This window comes from Macaca nemestrina, chromosome 1 (genome assembly GCF_043159975.1).
Source record: "Macaca nemestrina isolate mMacNem1 chromosome 1, mMacNem.hap1, whole genome shotgun sequence".
Classification (NCBI taxonomy): Eukaryota; Metazoa; Chordata; class Mammalia; order Primates; family Cercopithecidae; genus Macaca; species Macaca nemestrina.
The window spans coordinates 197,992,406-198,011,002 of record NC_092125.1 but is presented as its reverse complement, the minus strand read 5'-3'; the positions used below and the strand labels follow the sequence as shown (position 1 = coordinate 198,011,002).

The window sequence follows — 18,597 nt, the reverse complement described above, 5'->3', positions numbered from 1 at the left end:
AATCTGCATAGAGTGTCAGAACCAGGGACAGCTCCTCCTGTCACCTTTGCTGCCTTTCCCCTGGCTTGGGCTAGGGAGAGAATGGGCAGATTTCGTGATGATATACTCTCTAGCTTCTTTTCTCACTGCTTCTTGCTTCCATTTTTATGCAAGAATATTACTACTGATAGTTCCTGGTATAATGTGCTATTTTTCACCTCATACTTTCTGTTAGTGCTGCTTAGTACACCTTTCTCCCATCTTTACTTTGCCTGGCTAATTCCTGCTCATCCTCACAGGCCTGTTTAAGTAGATATTTCTTCTATGTAACCTACCCTGATTATCCCAGACTAGATTAGACATACCTCCTCTTAGTTCCCATGTCATCCATGTGCCTCTGTCATTACACTTAAAGTTTCATTGAAATTATCATCCATACTGTCTAGTGCAGTAGCCACTAACCACATGTATTAAGCATTTGAAATGTGGCTAGTCTGAATTGAAATGTGTTTTGTGTAAAATATACACTGAATTTCAGATTTACATAAAAATGTAAAATATTAGTAATTTTTTTTTTTTTTTTTTTTTTTTTGAGACGGAGTCTCACTCTGTCACCCAGGTTGGAGTGCAGTGGCATGATCTCGGCTCACTGCAACCTCTGCCTCCTGAGTTCAAGTGATTCTTCTGCCTCAGCCTCCTGAGCAGCTGGGACTACAGGCGAGCGCCACCATGCCCAGCTAATTTTTGTATTTTTAGTAGAGATGGGGTTTGACCATATTGGCCAGGCTGGTCCTGAACTCCTGACTTTGTGATCCACCCACCTCGGCTTCCCAAAGTGCTGGGATTACAGGGGTGAGCCACTGCACCTGGCCCAATATCAGTAATTTTTATATTGATATGTTGATTTTGAGGGTTAAATATGTTACTAAAATTAATTTTACCTGTTTCCTTTTTATTTTTATTTGTTTATTTTTGAGACAGAGTCTTGCTCTGTTGCCCAGGCTGGAGTGCAGTGGCACTGTCTCGGCTCACTGCAATCTCTGCCTCCTGGGTTCACACCATTCTCCTGCCTCAGCCTCCCGAGCAGCTGGGACTATAGGCGCCTGCCACCATGCCCGGCTAATTCTTTTTTGTATTTTTAATAGAGAGGGGGTTTCACCTTGTTAGCCAGGATGGTCTCCATCTCCCCTCGTGATCCTCCTGGCTTGGCCTTTCAAAGTGCTGGGATTACAGGTATGAGCCACCACGCCCAATTCCTTTTTAATTTTTACAACATAGCTAAAATAAATTCTAAAATTACATATTTAGCTCGTATGATACTCCTGTTGGACAGCACTGATATATGTAATTGTTTCTTCTTAGGGGTACGGACTGTCTCAATTACATCCTTGTATCTTTGAATTTCTGGGGCACACTGCATGGGGATGGGTAGGGATACCTGATGCTCATCCTCAGAACTTGGAGGCTAGAGTGGCAAATGTCCAATAGACTTTATTACATTATTTTCCATCCAGGAACTCGGCCTCTCTCTCTTCTTAACTCAGGTTATTTTATATGTCTTCTTATTGGTTCTTATAGATTTTCTCATACAAATCACAGACATCTCAGGAAGTTTATTTCCAAGAATTTTGAATTGGATATTTTATCATATAGTTTCTAATTAGTTATTGCTGGTACCACCAGTGAATGCTACCGATTTTTGCTTATTTTTTTTTATCCTTTTACTTATTTAATCTGTTAATTATACTACATTGATTTCTCTTTTTCCTCAGGTTTTTTTTTTTAATACTAAAAAGAGGAAAACGTAGATGGGGATGCAAAGTTTTCTCAGGCCATTCTTACTATATTGGCTCTAGGAAATTCTTCATATAGAGAAGATATCTAGATAGAAGACTCGGGCCCACACAGCAGAGGCCCTTAGGTGTGAGTTAGCTATGGACTGAGATGCAAGGATGAAATGGAAACAGAAGGAGCCAATAGGTTTGGGGGAACATATATCGGGGATTACTGAAAGAAATTTATCAGCATAAAAAAGTAAAATGCGGGGGCTGGGCACAGTGGCTTATGCCTGTAATCCCAGCACTTTGGGAGGTTGAGGCAGGTGGATCACCTAAGGTCGGGAGTTTGAGACCAGCCTGACCAACATGGAGAAACCCCATCTCTACTAAAAATACAAAATTAGCCGGGTGTGGTGGTGCATGCCTGTAATCCCAGCTACTTGGGAGGCTGAGGCAGGAGAGTCGCTTGAACCCGGGAGGCAGGAGAGTCGCTTGAAGTTACGATGAGCCAAGATCGTGCCATTGGACTCCAGCCTGGGCAACGAGAGCAAAACTCTGTCTCAAAAAAAAAAAAAGTAAAATGCAGCTGGGGGCAGTGGCTCATGCCTATAATCCCAACATTTTGGGAGGCTGAGGTGGGTGGGTCACCTAAGGTCAGGAGTTTGAGACCAGTCTGGGCAACATGGCGCAAACATTAGCTGGGTGTGGTGGCATGTGCCTATCATCCCAGCTACTCGGGAGGCAGAGGCATGAGAATTGCTTGAATCTGGGAGGCAGAGGCTTCAGTGACCCAACACTGCACCATTGCACTCCAGCCTGGGCGACAGAGTGAGACTCTGTCTCAAAAAAACCCAAAAAAAAAACAACAAAAAAAGCAAAATACTATCTGGATTTCCATTTTACTCTGCCACTTTGCCTAGCTGAGAGTGAAGTCCCTGATTACAGGTGCACTCTGCAGAAAGACTTTGAGAGGCTGGGGCCAGGCTTGACTTCAGTAGCCACTTTGGAGATGGGTCAGAATAGTGACTACTGCCTTTGCACAAAGTGAAGTATGAGGTTGAGTATTTAGAATAGGGGAGTCAGACTCTTCTTATGGAATGTTGAGGTTCCAGCTCAGTTACATCAGGGCAGAGGTCTTTCTGAGACCTTTGAGAGTTTTTTGAGAGAGTTTTTCTGAGTGCTTTTTGATGCTATCTTGTTGATTCAGGTAAACCCAAATTTACTGATCACTCTAGGCACAGCTTGTGCCAGGCACTAAAGGAGGACAGCAATGCATCTGATATTGTCCCTGTTTTTAAGGAACATAGATTATAGTGTGGAGCCAGGTGTGGTAGCTCACCTTTGCCCTGGTGTAAGTGAGCTGGGACCTTTGCCCTAGTGTAACTGAGCTGAGACCTCAGCATTCCATAAGAAGAGTCTTTGGGAAGTTGAGGCAGGGGGATTGCTTGAGCCCGGGAGTTCAACACCAGCCTGGGCAATATAGCGAGACCCTCATCTCTACAATAAGTAAGTAAATAAATAAATAAAAAGTCAGGCGTGGTGGCATGCGCCTGTAGTCTCAGCAACTCAGGAGACTGAGGTGGGAGAATTACTTGCGCCTGAGAGGTGGAGACTGCAGAGTCCAGATTGTGCAACTGCACTACAGCCTGGGCAACAGAGTAAGACCCTGTCCCAAAAAAAGAATATAGTGTGAGAGGCAAGTAATGATTATGATAGCAGCTGATACCTTCCTTGCATTCTTTTTAGGCAGTGTTCTAAAGTGTTTTTGTTTTGTTTTTGGAGATGGAGTCTTGCTTTGTCACCTAGGCTGGAGTGCAGTAGCGTGATCTCAGCTCACTGCAACCTCTGCCTCCTGGGTTCAAGCGATTCTTGTGCCTCAGCCTCCCAAGGAGCTGGGACTACAGGCGTGTGCCATTACGCTCAGCTAATTTTTGTATTTTTAGGAGAGATGGGTTTTCACTATGTTGGCCAGGCTGGTCTCGAACTCCTGACCTCAGGTGATCTGCCCGCCTCAGTCTCTCAAAGTGCTGAGATTACAGGCGTGAACCACTGCGCCCAGCCACTAAAGTGGTTTTATGTATTAACTCATTTCATCTTCACAACAGCTGAATGAGGTAGGTACTATTACCACTGCCATTTTACAGAGGAGGAAATTGAGACACGGAGAAGTTAAATAATGGGCCTAATGTTACATGTCTAGTAAATGCAGGGACAGTATTGAAACCAAGACAGTCTGGCTCCAGAGTCTTTGTTCTTCACCTCTACTTTGTATGTAGGGGAGTAATTCGTCAGCATCATCAGCCTTATCTGGAAACTTGTTAGAAATGCACATTTTTGGGTCCCACCCAACACCTACTGAATCGAAAACTCTGGAGGCAGGGCTTACCAATCCAAGTTTTGCTTTTTTTTTTTTTTTTTTGAGACAGAGTTTAACTCTTGTTGCCCAGATTGGAGTACAATGGCATGATCTCAGCTCACTGCAACCTCCCCCTCCCTGGTTCAAGCGATTCTCCTGCCTTAGCCTCTGGAGTAGCTGGGATTACAGGTGTCTGCCACAACACCCAGCTAATTTTTTATATTTTTAGTAGAGATGAGATTTCACCATGTTGGCTAGGCTGGTCTTGAACTTCTGACCTCAGGTGATCCACTCGCCTCAGTCTGCCAAAGTGCTGGGGTTACAGGCGTGAGCCACTGCACCCAGCCACCAATCCAAGTTTTAACAAGCTTTCCAGGAGATTCTCATGGTTGCTGTTTGAGAACCTCTAGAAGCAAGGCATGGTATAAGTGTCAGAAATTAATCTCCTCATGAATAAGGACTGGTTATGGTCCGCCCCTTAAGTTCCCAGCCTCTGCATGGCATCTAGTGTAAAGCAGGCATCAAAAATTTGTGTGAGTTTATGGGAAAGTGGTGTTTGAGCTGAGTCTCTTACCCCACCTATCACTGCACCAGACTGAATAGGAGGGAGAATGGGAGTTCCCAGAAACTTTGATACTAGCAAGGAAGTGGTTGTGATACTTCTGGCAAGATATGATAAGGGTCTGCACCAGCATAAGAAACCATCAGAATGGCATCGACTCATGTGAGAGCAGTTCAGAAGGTAAACATGTCCAGACGTGGTGAACAGCTGAATAGAGGGAAAGAACAAGGGATAGAGGAACTGTCATTTCTGACATGAAGGTGCTATTCGTTGAGATAGGAAGCACAGGGCGAGTATGTTTGTGAGTAAAAGATAAAGTATTTGGTTGGACTTCTTAAATTTGAAGTTCTGGTAGGATATCTAGGTGGAGCTGTCCAGCAGACACGTGGAAATGTGAGTCTGAGACATGGTTGGAAATAGAGATTTGGAGGGATAGTTGGGCCGTAAGAGTGGATGAGACCTTCAAGGGGAGAGTGGAATGAGAAGAGAGCTGGATTTGGAACCACAGTGAACAATTAACGAGGCAAAAACAAAAGGGGCCCTTTAAAAGACTGAAAAGGACTTAGGCAATAGGAGACTGCAGAAGATGCCACAGCCAAGTGGAAGGCTCAGAAGGGAAGTAGAGGCACAGTGACAGACGCTGCAGAGAAATAATTGAAAAGTATCGTTTGGATTTCAACCCCGAAAGTCATTTAAGTGACGTGGTGAGGGCAGAAGCAGATTGACAAGAGTTCAGGCATGAGCTGTAGATGAGAAAGTGGAGGCAGGTACTTCCCAGGTCCGGTGGACAGAGCTCTGTAGCTGTACTTAAGTTAAAACTGTGACATCTTCCAGGGTAGGCAGGGTCTCTACTTATCTGTGGTCTCAGCGTCCAGCCCACGGCCTGGAAGAGGGGGTGGCGTCAATGAGTTCAGTGACTAGGGACGGAGAAAGACTTCGCGGAGGCAGTCGCTTTGCGGCCAAGGCTTGAAGGATGAGGGTGATTGGGAGGAGAGGTGGGAGGCGAGGTGGGAGGCAGGGCCCCTGGGCGCTGGAGTGCCGGGGGTCTGGGAATGAGGTGGGGTTCCCATAATGTGCGCGCGGCTCGGTGCGACAGGCGGGGGCTGTGTGTAGGTTTGGAGGGACCTATTTGGGGAAAAGACAGGGCGGAAGGCAGCTGTGGCGGGGTGTCCCTTCGCCCTGCCCCACTTATGCCACTGCGCGGTTCCAAGGCACCTTTATCGGAGCCCTCCCGCCGGGCTGCATGGCAACGGGTGACCGCCAGGGGCCGCTGTCTCGGGTCCCCGGTGCCCCCGCCCCTCTCCATTGGCCTTTGTTGCCGTCTGAGCGCCCCGCTTGACTCGTTCCGGTCCGCCCCCTGGGCCTGGCGGTCGCGCCTGCGCACTGGCAGCTGGCCGGGCGCTCGCAGGGGGAGCTGCTGCAGGCTCCGCGGCGGCGGCGGCGGCGGCAACGGAGGCAACGGAGGCTGCGGGGGCGGCGGCGCGAGCGGCCGGGCTTGGTAGGGGAGCCGAGCCCGGCCCGGGAACCCGAGCAGCGAGAGTGCGGGGTACCTAGGCCCCTCACGCTGGACTTCACAGTCTACGGGCCGCCTGACCTCCGCACGGGTATATGGGATGGAAGCGGGACCCTCGGGAGCAGGTAAGGGCCCCCGGGAGGGGGAACGGTGCATGCTCCAAGGACTGGGGACTCCCGCATGAAAAGCGTGGTTTCCAAGTGAGGGAAGCGCTCCTGAGTGAGGAGAAGGGCTCTCCCACGATGGGGGCCCAGTTTGAAGGAGGCTGTGTGCAGTTCCGGGGGAGAACCATGTGAAGAGAGCCCTGAGATGGGGGCTGTTTGTCCAAGGAGGCTGTATGCAGTCCTGCGGGTTGGAAGTAATCTGGGAGAAGGGCCTGCACGCACGGAAGGACTCCCAGACGTCCGTGGAGGCCTACGGAGAGGCCCGGCAGGTGGCAGGGGACGGGCTCCAGGTGTCCAGGAGAGGAGGGGGCCACACAGATGGGCCTGGAGCTACCGCATGCCGGGGGCGGGGGCTCCGCTGGGCTGGAATAAGCTAATGTCTCTTGGGAGAAGGCGCCAGAACTGGACTGTGAGCTCCGCCCCACCGGGCCTGACGCGAGGGCGAGGGTCAGGGGGCGGTGGGTGGGGACCCAGTCCCGGGATTCCCCCCCGTGGGTCTGGGGAGTCGGAGTGGAGGCTCCGGAGCATGCGCGGAGGTGGCAGCTGGCAGGGGCTGCCCGACGTGGTGGGGGCGTGGCCGTCCAAATACCCCCACCTCTCTTCGCCGCCCCCCACCCTCGTTTGGCTTGGAAAAAGGAGCGTGCTGATGGGGTGCATTCGCTCTTAGGTTATGCTGGCAGAGTGCAAATGGTTATGGTCCCCGCCCCCATTTTAGGGGCTCTTACACTTGGCCCTCAGTAACAGTTTGCCAAGAATGGGTTGAGGGAAGCTGCCAAAGTGCATTTTTCTGCCACAGGAAAGACTGGGACCGAAGCAATGGGTTCTGGGGGTGGGTCCTCCTAAAGATAGGCCTTAGGAAAGGTATTGGTTACGGATGAATAAAGGACAGGGCAGACAGGGGCTACCTGGAAGGAGTTGTCTGCTTGGTTTGCAAGTTTCTGCTCCAATACTGAGTAGAGATGGGGGCTTTTAATCCACACACAAGATAATGACCTTTTCCATTGAATTGTCTGTTAAGGTTACACTCTACAGTTATAACATTTATTCTGATATTTCTTAATATTTTCATGGCTCCTATCTTCCACTGGATATCTTTCCGTTTTCCTCTCCCTGCTTCCCAGAAACTGTCAGGGCTGTCTTTAGAGCCAAGATCTAAACCCTACAAACAAGTTGGAGGATGGGGGAGTTTATAGCCTTCACCCTGGTGAGGCGCAGGTGATAGCCTTAACTTCTTATTTGCAGGTAACGAGGAGAAAAAGACATAGGAACAGAGGATAAACTGAGGCAGGATTGCCTCAAGAAAACTGGAGTCCTCAGGATGGGCTGTGGGGTGGTGATACCTCTTGTGTCTTAAGTGTCTTACCCTGTGATGGGACGAGGAGCCTGGACCTGGGAATCCTTCAGGTCATCTCTCACCACTTCCTTACATTTGGTCTGGGAATGGGAATCAAATTTCCATTTGGGACATGAACTTTATTACTTTCCTAATGGAAATTATTTTGTTTTTTTTTTGTAGCAGACCTAACTCCCTCCCACTCTCTCAAGGAAATAGCTCCTACCACCTCACTCAAGTTATCCATTTAGTGATCTATAAGTACTTAGTGACTGTTTTCCCCCTAATAACCAACCTTGTATAGGTTGTGTAGTCCCAAGGATAAGCGCAGGGAGCAACTGACTTTTGTACTTCCTCTCAGTCAGGCCCCTCTCTCCATCTCAGGCACTCCTGTTTTTCAAGGCTGGGGACTATTTCCAACAACCCATGAACTAGAGTAGTGGGGTAGGTCATTGAAGTCCACATTGATTGCTGGTTGCTGGTACCCATTCTAGACTAATGATTTTTATCCCGATGAATTCCTACTAGGCTCTGGAGTGATGAAAAATTGACTTTTTAAAAATTTGTTACAAAAAATAAGCTTCTAGGAAAGAGCTAGAACCTGCTGTTTGGAGTTACCCATAGCCTTAGGAAAAGCCTAGTGGGACAGGCTTTGCCTCAGAAAAGGGTATAATTGAGATTCAGCCTGGAAGCTGCAGATTGAGGGACCCCATAACTGCCTCCTTCCTAGGCCCGGACTGTTCTCTTGTAGGAAGTTAGAGTGGTGTCCCAAGGTGGCCTGAGGACATAATACACGACACTAAAGTGTTGTGTAAAAAACGAACAAACAAATAAACAAAAAGCCCAAAAAACTAAAGCATTGTTGCTAGCCTCACTGGGCTTATGCCCAGGTCTGCCTTCTGTGCTCAGGTGTGTTCCAAGCACATACACTAGACTAGGTGCTCCCTGAAGGTAGAAGCAGTGTCTGGTTTATTTGTAGAACTAGCAAGTGCCTAGTGTATAGGCCCTGGCACAGAATACATGTTTATTAATTAAATCACATTCCAATGTGAACATAAATGGTTAAGCACGTATATGGATATTTAATAAAGTGTATATTCACATGGAACAGATCCTTTTTGGAGAGATTGGCCTGTTAGTCTTTGCTTGCCCACCAGCTAACCTAACCTAACCTAACCTAACCTTGAATTTGTGTCTTTTGAATATGCAGTCTGGCTCTTTGGGAGGTGTGTGGGCCTCAGAACTGCAGGAAAGGAGTCCTGAGCCAGGGCTTTCAGCTCTGTTACTTTTCCTTCTCTGGGCTCCTTGGGGATGGGGGAGGGGGAGTGTCCTTTTCAGGGCCCCTCCCTCCTTGCTTTTGTCTGAAGAGAAGGGCCCCGCCCCTTTCCCCCTAGGCCCAAGCTTTGTCCTCTGTGCTGGGGCCCTCATCTGCATCACAAAGTGGCCGTCTGTCCCTGTCTGGGTCTGTAGGGGAGTGTCTCCCGTTCTCAGACTAAAAGCTGGGGTAAGGGGGGGCGGGGAGAAGACTGTGCTGTTGTTAGGCTTTCAGGGGGATGGAATGGGAGAGAGGTTCCTGCTTGCTGCTGTCTTTCCTAGTTTGAAGATGAAGTGGGGGTGCGGGCTCCCCTGTTTTCCCAAAGCTTCTTTGGAGAGGATGGTGCTCTAAGGCTATGTCTGGTATGTAGTCGGGTTTCTGGGGAAGAGAAGGCTTTGAGGCTAGAGTGTCTGTCCCATCCCCCATCATTTCTAACTAGCCCCCCAGCTCTAGGGGTTATCTTTCTCCCAAGGCCCCAAATGATTATTCAGTCTGGGAGGGGAAGAAGGTGAATGCAATATAAGAACTTGGGGAGGGAAAGGATGTCTCTTACTGGCTACACCCACAACTGTGCATGTTTGTCTTGTGTAGTGTTTATAATTGTTTCTGGGCAATTACAGGTGTTTGTGTGCTGTGTGTGCTTGTGTGTTTTTGTGGTGTGTCTATGAATATGTTTGTTCATTCATTTCATATCAGTATGTTGAATACTTCCTGTGTGTTTGCCAGACACTGGAGATTAAGCAGTGACCAAGGCAGATATAGTCCCTGCCTTTGAAGAACTCAGTCTAGGGTAGTGAAGGATATGTATGTGAGTGTAAATTGCCAAGGTCTAAGTGTGTGTTTGGATGTGTGTGATGGGAATGTGTGTCTGTCTGTCCGTGAGCTTGTGTGCAATTTCTGTCCACCACTTTCTGAGGTAGGCAGCCAGGTGCTAGTAGATAGGTTTTCACTTCCCCATGTAGCTGAGTTCTGAAGACCTTTTCCATCCAGGCTGGGCCTTCATTTCCTTGTCTGTAGAGTGGGACTGGGCTTGACAGGTGGTTAGAGGGAAACAGAGCAACTTAGCTCTGGGAAGCTACCCCTCCCATGAATGGTTCTGACCTCTTCCTGACCCCCAGCTGAGGATATGCCCCATTCCCCAAGCTTGTCTGACTGTGAAAGCAGAGGTCTGGTAATGGGAGGTTCTGGGCTGGTTTATCCCTCTCTTCTCTCACCTGGGCTGGTTCTCTACTGCCAAGAACAATAGTAGCATATTATTCCCTTTTTTTCTCTCTTCCCCCAAAGCTAGAAAATAAGACTGGAGGCAGCAGCCAGACTGGCAAAAGAGGGTAAAGTAGCTGGATCTGGCCCTACCCTATCCCTTTCCCAAGGGCCCCCTCTGTCTTGAAATTTATCTCTGCTTCTGCTGTCTGGACCTTCTGTGTGGAAGGATCTGTGGGGCATGGAGAGAATCTTGTGTTCTTCCCGGAGCCAGTATCTCTTCTCCAGCATTCTAATTGCCACCTCTTCCTCCCAAACTTGTTAGTTCTTTCTTTTTTTTTTTTTTTTTTTTTGAGACGGAGTCTCGCTCTGTCGTCCAGGCTGGAGTGCAGTGGCCGGATCTCGGCTCACTGCAAGCTCCGCCTCCCGGGTTCACGCCATTCTCCTGCCTCAGCCTCCCAAGTAGCTGGGACTACAGGCGCCCGCCACCTCGCCCGGCTAGTTTTTTGTATTTTTTAGTAGAGACGGGGTTTCACCGTGTTCGCCAGGATGGTCTCGATCTTCTGACCTCGTGATCCGCCTGTCTCGGCCTCCCAAAGTGCTGGGATTACAGGCTTGAGCCACCGCGCCCGGCCAGTTCTTTCTTTATTCAAGCTTTTTTTTTTTTTTTTTTTTTTTTTTATCATTGCCTCCCCAGTTGCCGCTTTGTTTCTTCCTGTCTGCCCCACCCCTTAACTCCAGCCTTCTCTCCTTCTCCTTGCCTTTTTCTATTGTGACCTCCAGCTCTGTCCTGTTCTCCAGCCCCCTTTCTCTTTTCCTTAGTCTCCAAACTATCCTTTGAGCCTTTTCTCCTTTTCCCTCTCTCCAACTCTCGCCATTCAGTTGCCCTAATCCTGCCTCAAACACTGACCCTACCCTCCCTAACCTGGCCTTCTCTGGATGTTCTTCCTGCCCACCTATAAAGGAACATAAAGGTTATGCCATTTTGTATTCAGCATGGTGATGAATAGAGTGAGCATCTGGCTGGCAGAGAATAGAAATTCTTGGTCTGCTAGATACCTGGTGAAGGCAAGTGTCTTACTCTAGTAGAAGAAAGAAAGCGTTCTGTTACTAGGAGCCAGATTTAGTCTCTCTGCTTAACATGCAATAGGAACTTATTATATATGAACTTAATGAATTTAAAGTAGACAATAAGGATAATTTTCCTAACTGGAGAGAGATTTAAAAAAAACAAAAAACAAAACCAAAAACACAGATGAGCTTGAGATGTCCCCTGGAAGCCCTCGGCTGGGTTGGGTAGCAGGAAAGAGGCATTCTCTATACTCTCATGTTCCTGTTCTGGGAGGCCTTGTTCCTTCTCTGATAAGAGTAGTTAGGAGATTACCAGACTTTACCCTCACCAGCCTCTTTGTCTCGTAGCTGCGGGCGCTTACCTGCCCCCCCTGCAGCAGGTGTTCCAGGCACCTCGCCGGCCTGGCATTGGCACTGTGGGGAAACCAATCAAGCTCCTGGCCAATTACTTTGAGGTGGACATCCCTAAGATCGACGTGTACCACTACGAGGTGGACATCAAGCCGGATAAGTGTCCCCGTAGAGTCAACCGGTAAGTGATGCACACCTAAGCTACCAAATCTGAAAGACACCAACCTTGAAAGAGGGGCCAGAAAGGTAAAAGAAAAACCAGTAGAGGGTAGTATCACCAAATCTAAGGAAGTTTTTGAGAAGGAGATGCCAAGTAGGATAAATGCTGAAAAATAGTCCAATTGGACTTCGCTATTAGAAGATTATTAGTGACTTTTGGCAGAGCAATTTCAGCAGAAAGTAGTTGAGCTAGTTAATCTAACTATATTGAGCTAAGAAATAAGTACAGTGCCTACTACATTTCAATATTAGTTGAATGAATAAAGAGCTTTAAAGAATGAGATATGGGTATGTTTACAGATTAAGGAGAAGGAGGTAGTAAAGATGAAGTTAAAAGTTTGGGATAGAGGGGAGAAATTAATGGGATGTCCTTGATGAGGCCGAAGGACATTGTAGGATGCACAGTTGGAGGGATTAGCTCTATTTAGAGGAAGTGATATTTCCTTTTTTTTTTGATGTGGAGTTTTGCTCTTGTTGCACAGGCTGGAGTGCAATGGCGCTATTTTAGCTCAATGCAAACTCCGTCTCCCGGTTTAAGCGATTCTCCTGGCTCAGCCTCCTGAGTAGCTGGGATTACAGGCATCTGTCAACATGCCCGGCTATTTTTTTTGTATTTTTAGTAGAGATGGGTTTCACCATGTTGGCCAGGCTGGTCTTGAACTCCTGACCCCAGGTGATCTGCCCGCTTCGGCTTCCCAAAGTGCTGGGATTACAGGCGTGAGCCACCGTGCCTGGCCTCTGCGATATTTCTTTAATTAATTAATTTTATTATTATTTGAAAACTATATGTATAATATAAAAAAATTCAAATATCACAGAAAGATAGTGAAAAATGTCTCCTTACTATCCTGGTCTCTAGTCCCCCAGTACCATTAATTGTTACTTTTTTTTTTTTTTTTTTTTTTGGAGACAGAGCCTCCCTCAGGCTCTGTCAGGCTGGTGTGCAGTGGCACCATCTCAGATCACTGTACTCTCTGCCTCCTAGGTTCAGGCAGTTCTTGTGCCTCTGCCTCCCAAGTAGCTGGGATGACAGGCAAATGATTCTCCTGCCTCAGCCTCCTGAGTAGCTGGGACTATAGGTGCCCCCCATCACATAATTTATTGGTGTTTTTAGTAGAGACAGAGTTTCACCATGTTGGCCAGGCTGGTTTCAAACTCCTGACCTCAAGTGATCTGCCTACCTATGCCTCCCAAAGTATTGGGACTACAGGCGTGAGCCACCATACCTGACCAATTGTTACCATTCTGTTTTTTTTGAGACGGAGTTTCACTCTGTCATCCAGGCCAGAGTGCAGTGGCGTGATCTCAACTCACTGCAACCTCTGCCTCCCGGGTTCAAGCGATTCTCCTGCCTCAGCCTCCCGAGTAGCTGGGATTACAGGCACCTGCCACCACGCCTGGCTAATTTTTAAATTTTTAGTAGAGACAGGGTTTCACTATGTTGGCTGGGCTGGTCTCAAACTCCTGACCTCAAGCAGTCTGCCCGCCTCAGCCTTCCAAAGTACTGGGATTACAGGCATGAGCCACCGTGCCCAGCCAATTGTTACCATTCTTGAATATGCTTCCGTATACTATTCTACACATGTGCAGGCATATATGCACATATAAAATTTTTAAACACCCAAAACAGGGTTCTTTATACATTGTTCTGTACTTTGCATTTTTCCACTGAACAATATATTTTTGAAGGTATTACATACCAGCACATATGGATCTGCCTCATTCTTTTGCATAGGTTGAGTGGCTGTGATATAACTTATATAATAAATCTATTGAGGAACATTTGAGTCTAAATTCTGCTACAAAAATGAAACTTGAATATTATTATATATAGATTCATTTTTGCACTCAAATATGAGTGTATTTGTAGGATAAATTGCTAGGAGTGGGACTGTTGGCCTAATACATTTCAGAGTTTTCAGATATTGCAACTTGTTTTTAAAGGTAAGTTGTACCAACTATACTCCCATCAATAAGGCATCAGAGAGTCTCTTCCTATACCTGCACCAATTTGATATTTGAGATTTTTTTGATCTTTGGCATCCTGATCTTGGTCTAATTTTAAATTGTATTTTTCTAATAAGTGAAGTTGAATATATTTTCATATGTTTAAAAATAATACATGGAAGGGTCATTTTGAGTGTAAGAGGAAAGGAGAAAAATTGATGCACGCACATATTAATATGTTTGTGTATATGTCTGGTAACTCGAGGGTGGCCTTGTGTACTATCCTCCGCCTTTTTTAAAGATATTAGAGCTGCTTCCTGATAGGAGACAGGAATGGGTTCTGGAGTTACAGGCTAGTAGAGAAAGTTCTACATAGTCTACATAGAGTAGGAGGGATGGAAGTAATCAGGGACATGAAAAAGATTGCTAGGCAGCACTGAAGCCTAATTGGGATTGAAACCATATGATCACAGTTGCTTCTAATGTACCATTTGTGTTATCCAGTAGTATTCAAGAACTTTGATTTAGAAAGTGTGAAGGTCAGTTGGTTAGATAAACTGGAATTTTGAAGGAATAATGGACACCATGGGGTCTAAGTTTCAGAGGACAGGAAGTAAGAGATGGTAATGGAGAAAAAACAGGGTGGTGAGACTAAGTGCTTCAGAGAGATGGAAGAGATGAGATTTTTCTTCCACGGTTTATTCTTATTCCAGTTCACATCTCTTCTACCTTTTTTGCTTATCAGATCTGGGATTCGAGATTGGAGCAGCCTAGATTCTGTTCCTGATTTGTTTTTTGTTTTGTTTTAATTTTTTTTGAGACAAGATCTGGCTCTGTCGCCCAGACTGGAGTGCAGTGACATGATCTCAGTTCACTGCAACCTGTGCCTCTCAGGCTCAAGTGATCCTCCCACTTCAGCCTCCTGAGTAGCTGGGACTATAGGCACACACCACCATGCCTGACTAATTTTTGCATTTTTTGTAGAGACGGAATTTCTCTGTGTTGCCCAGGCTGGTCTCAACCTCGGGAGCTCAAGCAAAAGTGCTGGGATTAAAGGCATGATCCACTGCACCTGGCTGTTCTTTTTTTTTTTTCTTCTTTTTGAGACAGATTCTTACTGTGTTCCCCAGTCTGGAGTGCAGTGGTGTAATTATAGCTCACTGTAACCCCAAACTCCCAGCCTCAGGTGATCCTCCTGTCTCAACCTCCCAAGCAACTGGGATTATAGGCACATGCTACCATACCCAGCTAACTAAAAAAAAAATTTTTTTTTTTTTTTTGTAGAAAATGGGGTCTCACTCTGTTGCCTAAGCTAGCCTTGAGCTCCTAGGCTCAAGTGGTCCTCCTGCCTCGGCTGCCGAAAGTACTGGGATTACAGGTGTCAGCCACCATACCTAGCCCTATTCCTGATTCTTGATAGACCCTGGAGTCAAGCTTTTCTCCCTTTAGCCTCCCCGTCTTCTCAGAAGGCACTCACACCACTCTTTCAGGTCCGTTAGAGCCTTGGTGGTCTGAGGACCAGCAGTGTCGCTTGGGAGCATGTTAGAAATGCAGAATTTCAGGCTTCACTCTAGACCTGCTGAATCCGAAGCTACATTTTAATAAAATCTCCATGTGATTCATAGGAAAGTTAAAGTTTGAGAAGCACTGTCATAGAGTAGATGTTAGGAGTGAATATAATAGATGGGACATTGCCTGGACTTTGAATTACTTCCAAAAGCTTGAAGTGGTGGTAGTCTCTCAGCTTCCACAGGCCACTCCTATCCCCCACAGGGAAGTGGTGGAATACATGGTCCAGCATTTCAAGCCTCAGATCTTTGGTGATCGCAAGCCTGTGTATGATGGAAAGAAGAACATTTACACTGTCACAGCACTGCCCATTGGCAACGAACGGGTAAGGTTGGGAGTCAGGCTAGGCCTGTGTCAGGGGTCTGGGGTAGAACCAAGCTCGTGTAAGCCTCTTTGGAGTCTGGTGATCCAGAGATCCTTTTCATCTTTTGTGCTGAGAAAGTATGTTTTAGGGTGAGGGGTGGGTAGGTGCTGATGTTTATTTAGTCTCATATGCCTGTCCGTGTCCTAAACAGATTGAGATTAGACTTAAAATAGACCTAAAGGACTTCCTGCTAGGCTGAGAGGTAGTTGAGAGGAAGAGAAGCACTGAGCCAAGGTGGCTAGAACCTAAGGGGCTGGACTTACTTTGGGGTCTTCATTATGAGCCCCTGTCAACTTGAGAAACGTATTCTCAGCAAATCCATGGAGTTGGGGGTCATTCTCGTAGAGCAATGGCAATCCTTCACTCCTTTCTCTCACCCTCCTGAAGGTTGACTTTGAGGTGACAATCCCTGGGGAAGGGAAGGATCGAATCTTTAAGGTCTCCATCAAGTGGCTAGCCATTGTGAGCTGGCGAATGCTGCATGAGGCCCTGGTCAGCGGCCAGATCCCTGTTCCCTTGGAGTCTGTGCAAGCCCTGGATGTGGCCATGAGGCACCTGGCATCCATGAGGTATTGGGTGTAGTTAGTATCTGGGCTACTAGTGTTGGCAGAACTGCTGTCAGGGGAGGAGGGGGAGCACATATTAAGGTCCCACAGTGTGCCATTCAAAAAAAAAAAGTTATTTGAAGCCCTACCACTTGCCAGGCAAGTGTGTATTTATATTTAGATGGTTTAAAGCCCTGGCCCTGAACTTCTTAGATATCTTTGGGCCTCATCCCATCTGTCCCTGCAGGGCAGAGAGAAGGTAGAAACTTGCACAAGGTCAGTCATACAACTAGTAAAGCATCAGAGCTGGCATTAAAGCCCCGGTGTCCTGCCTTTCAGGCCAGGGCTCCTCCGTGCCCAGGATGCCTCACAGGGTGGGGGCCTGTGCCCGAGGGACCAGTTCTCTGCCTGTCCCTGCCAGGTACACCCCTGTGGGCCGCTCCTTCTTCTCACCGCCTGAGGGCTACTACCACCCGCTGGGGGGTGGGCGCGAGGTCTGGTTCGGCTTTCACCAGTCTGTGCGCCCTGCCATGTGGAAGATGATGCTCAACATTGATGGTGAGTGGGGAGAGCTATGGAGCTAGGGGCACCCCAAGTCCAGTGACCACACTCCCAGCCTCATCCCTCCCAGCTCTGCAACCACACTCCTAGTCTAATTCCTACAGCCCTGGCTCCCCCTTCCCCCATCCCAATGCCCTATAAGGAAGAGGGTATAAATTGCTGTACCTCCATGTATTGCGGAAGACAGAACCTGAGCTGAGCTATCTTTACCCTGTCCCCACAGTCTCAGCCACTGCCTTCTATAAGGCGCAGCCAGTGATTGAGTTCATGTGTGAGGTGCTGGACATCAGGAACATAGATGAGCAGCCCAAGCCCCTCACGGACTCTCAGCGTGTTCGCTTCACCAAGGAGATCAAGGGTGAGGACCCAACAGGAGGGGAAGGGAAACAGCTCCACTTGAGCCCTAAGAGGAAATCCCCTTGGGGTATGCTCAGGGGAGAAGCCAAGGCTGGGCACCTGAGCAACCTATTTCAGCCCTGACAAGCAGTGTGTGTATCTCAGGCCTGAAGGTGGAAGTCACCCACTGTGGACAGATGAAGAGGAAATACCGCGTGTGTAATGTTACCCGTCGCCCTGCTAGCCATCAGACGTAAGTTGGCAGGGCTGCTGAGTCATACTTTGTTGGTGGAGAAGGGCTGAGATTTAAAACTCACTATCTTTCCCTCCCTCCTTCCCCCACTGGCCTTGAGAATGAGCCTTGGGGACTGGCCCTGTTTTTGAAGATAAGCTGTGGGAATTTGGCATCCTTTCTCAATCTTCTCTGATCTGTTGATACTCTGCCTACCATTTTTACCTTCTTGATCTCCTTGCCTCTTTGGTCCTTTACTTTAGAGCAAGTGTGTTCTCTGATTCCTGTTAGGGTTAGGTAAATGTTAGAGTCTCTCTCTAATTATTATTTTTCTTGAAAAAAGAAAGCTAGGCTCCTGGGCTCCTTGGGGAAGCTGTCATTGATTCCATTCCCATTCTTGACCTTAGGCTACACTACATTATGAGTGTCTACTCTGTGTTAGGCTTTATGCTCAATATTGGAAATAGGGCCGGGCGCAGTGGCTCAAGCCTGTAATCCCAGCACTTTGGGAGGCCGAGACGGGCGGATCACGAGGTCAGGAGATCGAGACCATCCTGGCGAACACGGTGAAACCCCGTCTCTACTAAAAAAATACAAAAAACTAGCCGGGCGAGGTGGCGGGCGCCTGTAGTCCCAGCTACACAGGAGGCTGAGGCAGGAGAATGGCGTAAACCCGGGAGGCGGAGCTTGCAGTGAGCTGAGATCCGGCCACTGCGCTCCAGCCCCGGCGACAGAGCGAGACTCCGTCTCCAAAAAAAAAAAAAAATATATTGGAAATAAATGAGTCAGATAGTATCCTGACTTTTGTGGAACTTGCCCTTCAAACCTTTAGCTTCTTTCTTGGAGCCCTGTATGTCCTGTTTTCCCATGAGTGGCGATGCTCAAAGAAGTTGGATAGGATGAAGCAAAGTCTGGGACTTCCTTCCTGCACATCATATTGGGGCCAAATAAAAAAGGAAAAAGTCTGGGACTTCTCATGGTTGTGGGTCTAGAGAAGTGGGACTGAATGCTGGGTTATGACACCTCCTTCCTTCCCTTCTTCTGAACAGATTCCCCTTACAGCTGGAGAGTGGACAGACTGTGGAGTGCACGGTGGCACAGTATTTCAAGCAGAAATATAACCTTCAGCTCAAGTATCCCCATCTGCCCTGCCTACAAGTTGGCCAGGAACAAAAGCATACCTACCTTCCCCTAGAGGTGAG

General features: G+C 47.6%; 1 protein-coding gene across 4 annotated transcripts in view; it reads left to right on the top strand.

Annotated features, from left to right (window-relative positions):
* The first annotated feature begins 6,141 nt into the window (after window positions 1-6,141).
* The window catches only part of LOC105494705 (argonaute RISC component 1), a 47,313-nt gene continuing 34,857 nt past the window's right edge, over window positions 6,142-18,597 (top strand). For 2 of the 4 annotated variants that reach the window (XM_011763413.3, XM_011763412.3), the window contains exons 1-8: window positions 6,142-6,313; window positions 11,620-11,803; window positions 15,562-15,682; window positions 16,109-16,290; window positions 16,688-16,824; window positions 17,051-17,185; window positions 17,329-17,416; window positions 18,445-18,592. In XM_011763413.3, coding sequence (XP_011761715.1) covers window positions 6,289-6,313; window positions 11,620-11,803; window positions 15,562-15,682; window positions 16,109-16,290; window positions 16,688-16,824; window positions 17,051-17,185; window positions 17,329-17,416; window positions 18,445-18,592 — 1,020 coding nt within the window. In that variant the 5' untranslated portion in view covers window positions 6,142-6,288. Of the gene's footprint in view, window positions 6,314-11,513; window positions 11,804-15,561; window positions 15,683-16,108; window positions 16,291-16,605; window positions 16,825-17,050; window positions 17,186-17,328; window positions 17,417-18,444; window positions 18,593-18,597 lie in introns of those variants that run through there. The other 2 variants (XM_071096090.1, XM_071096092.1) reach the window with 2 other exon arrangements.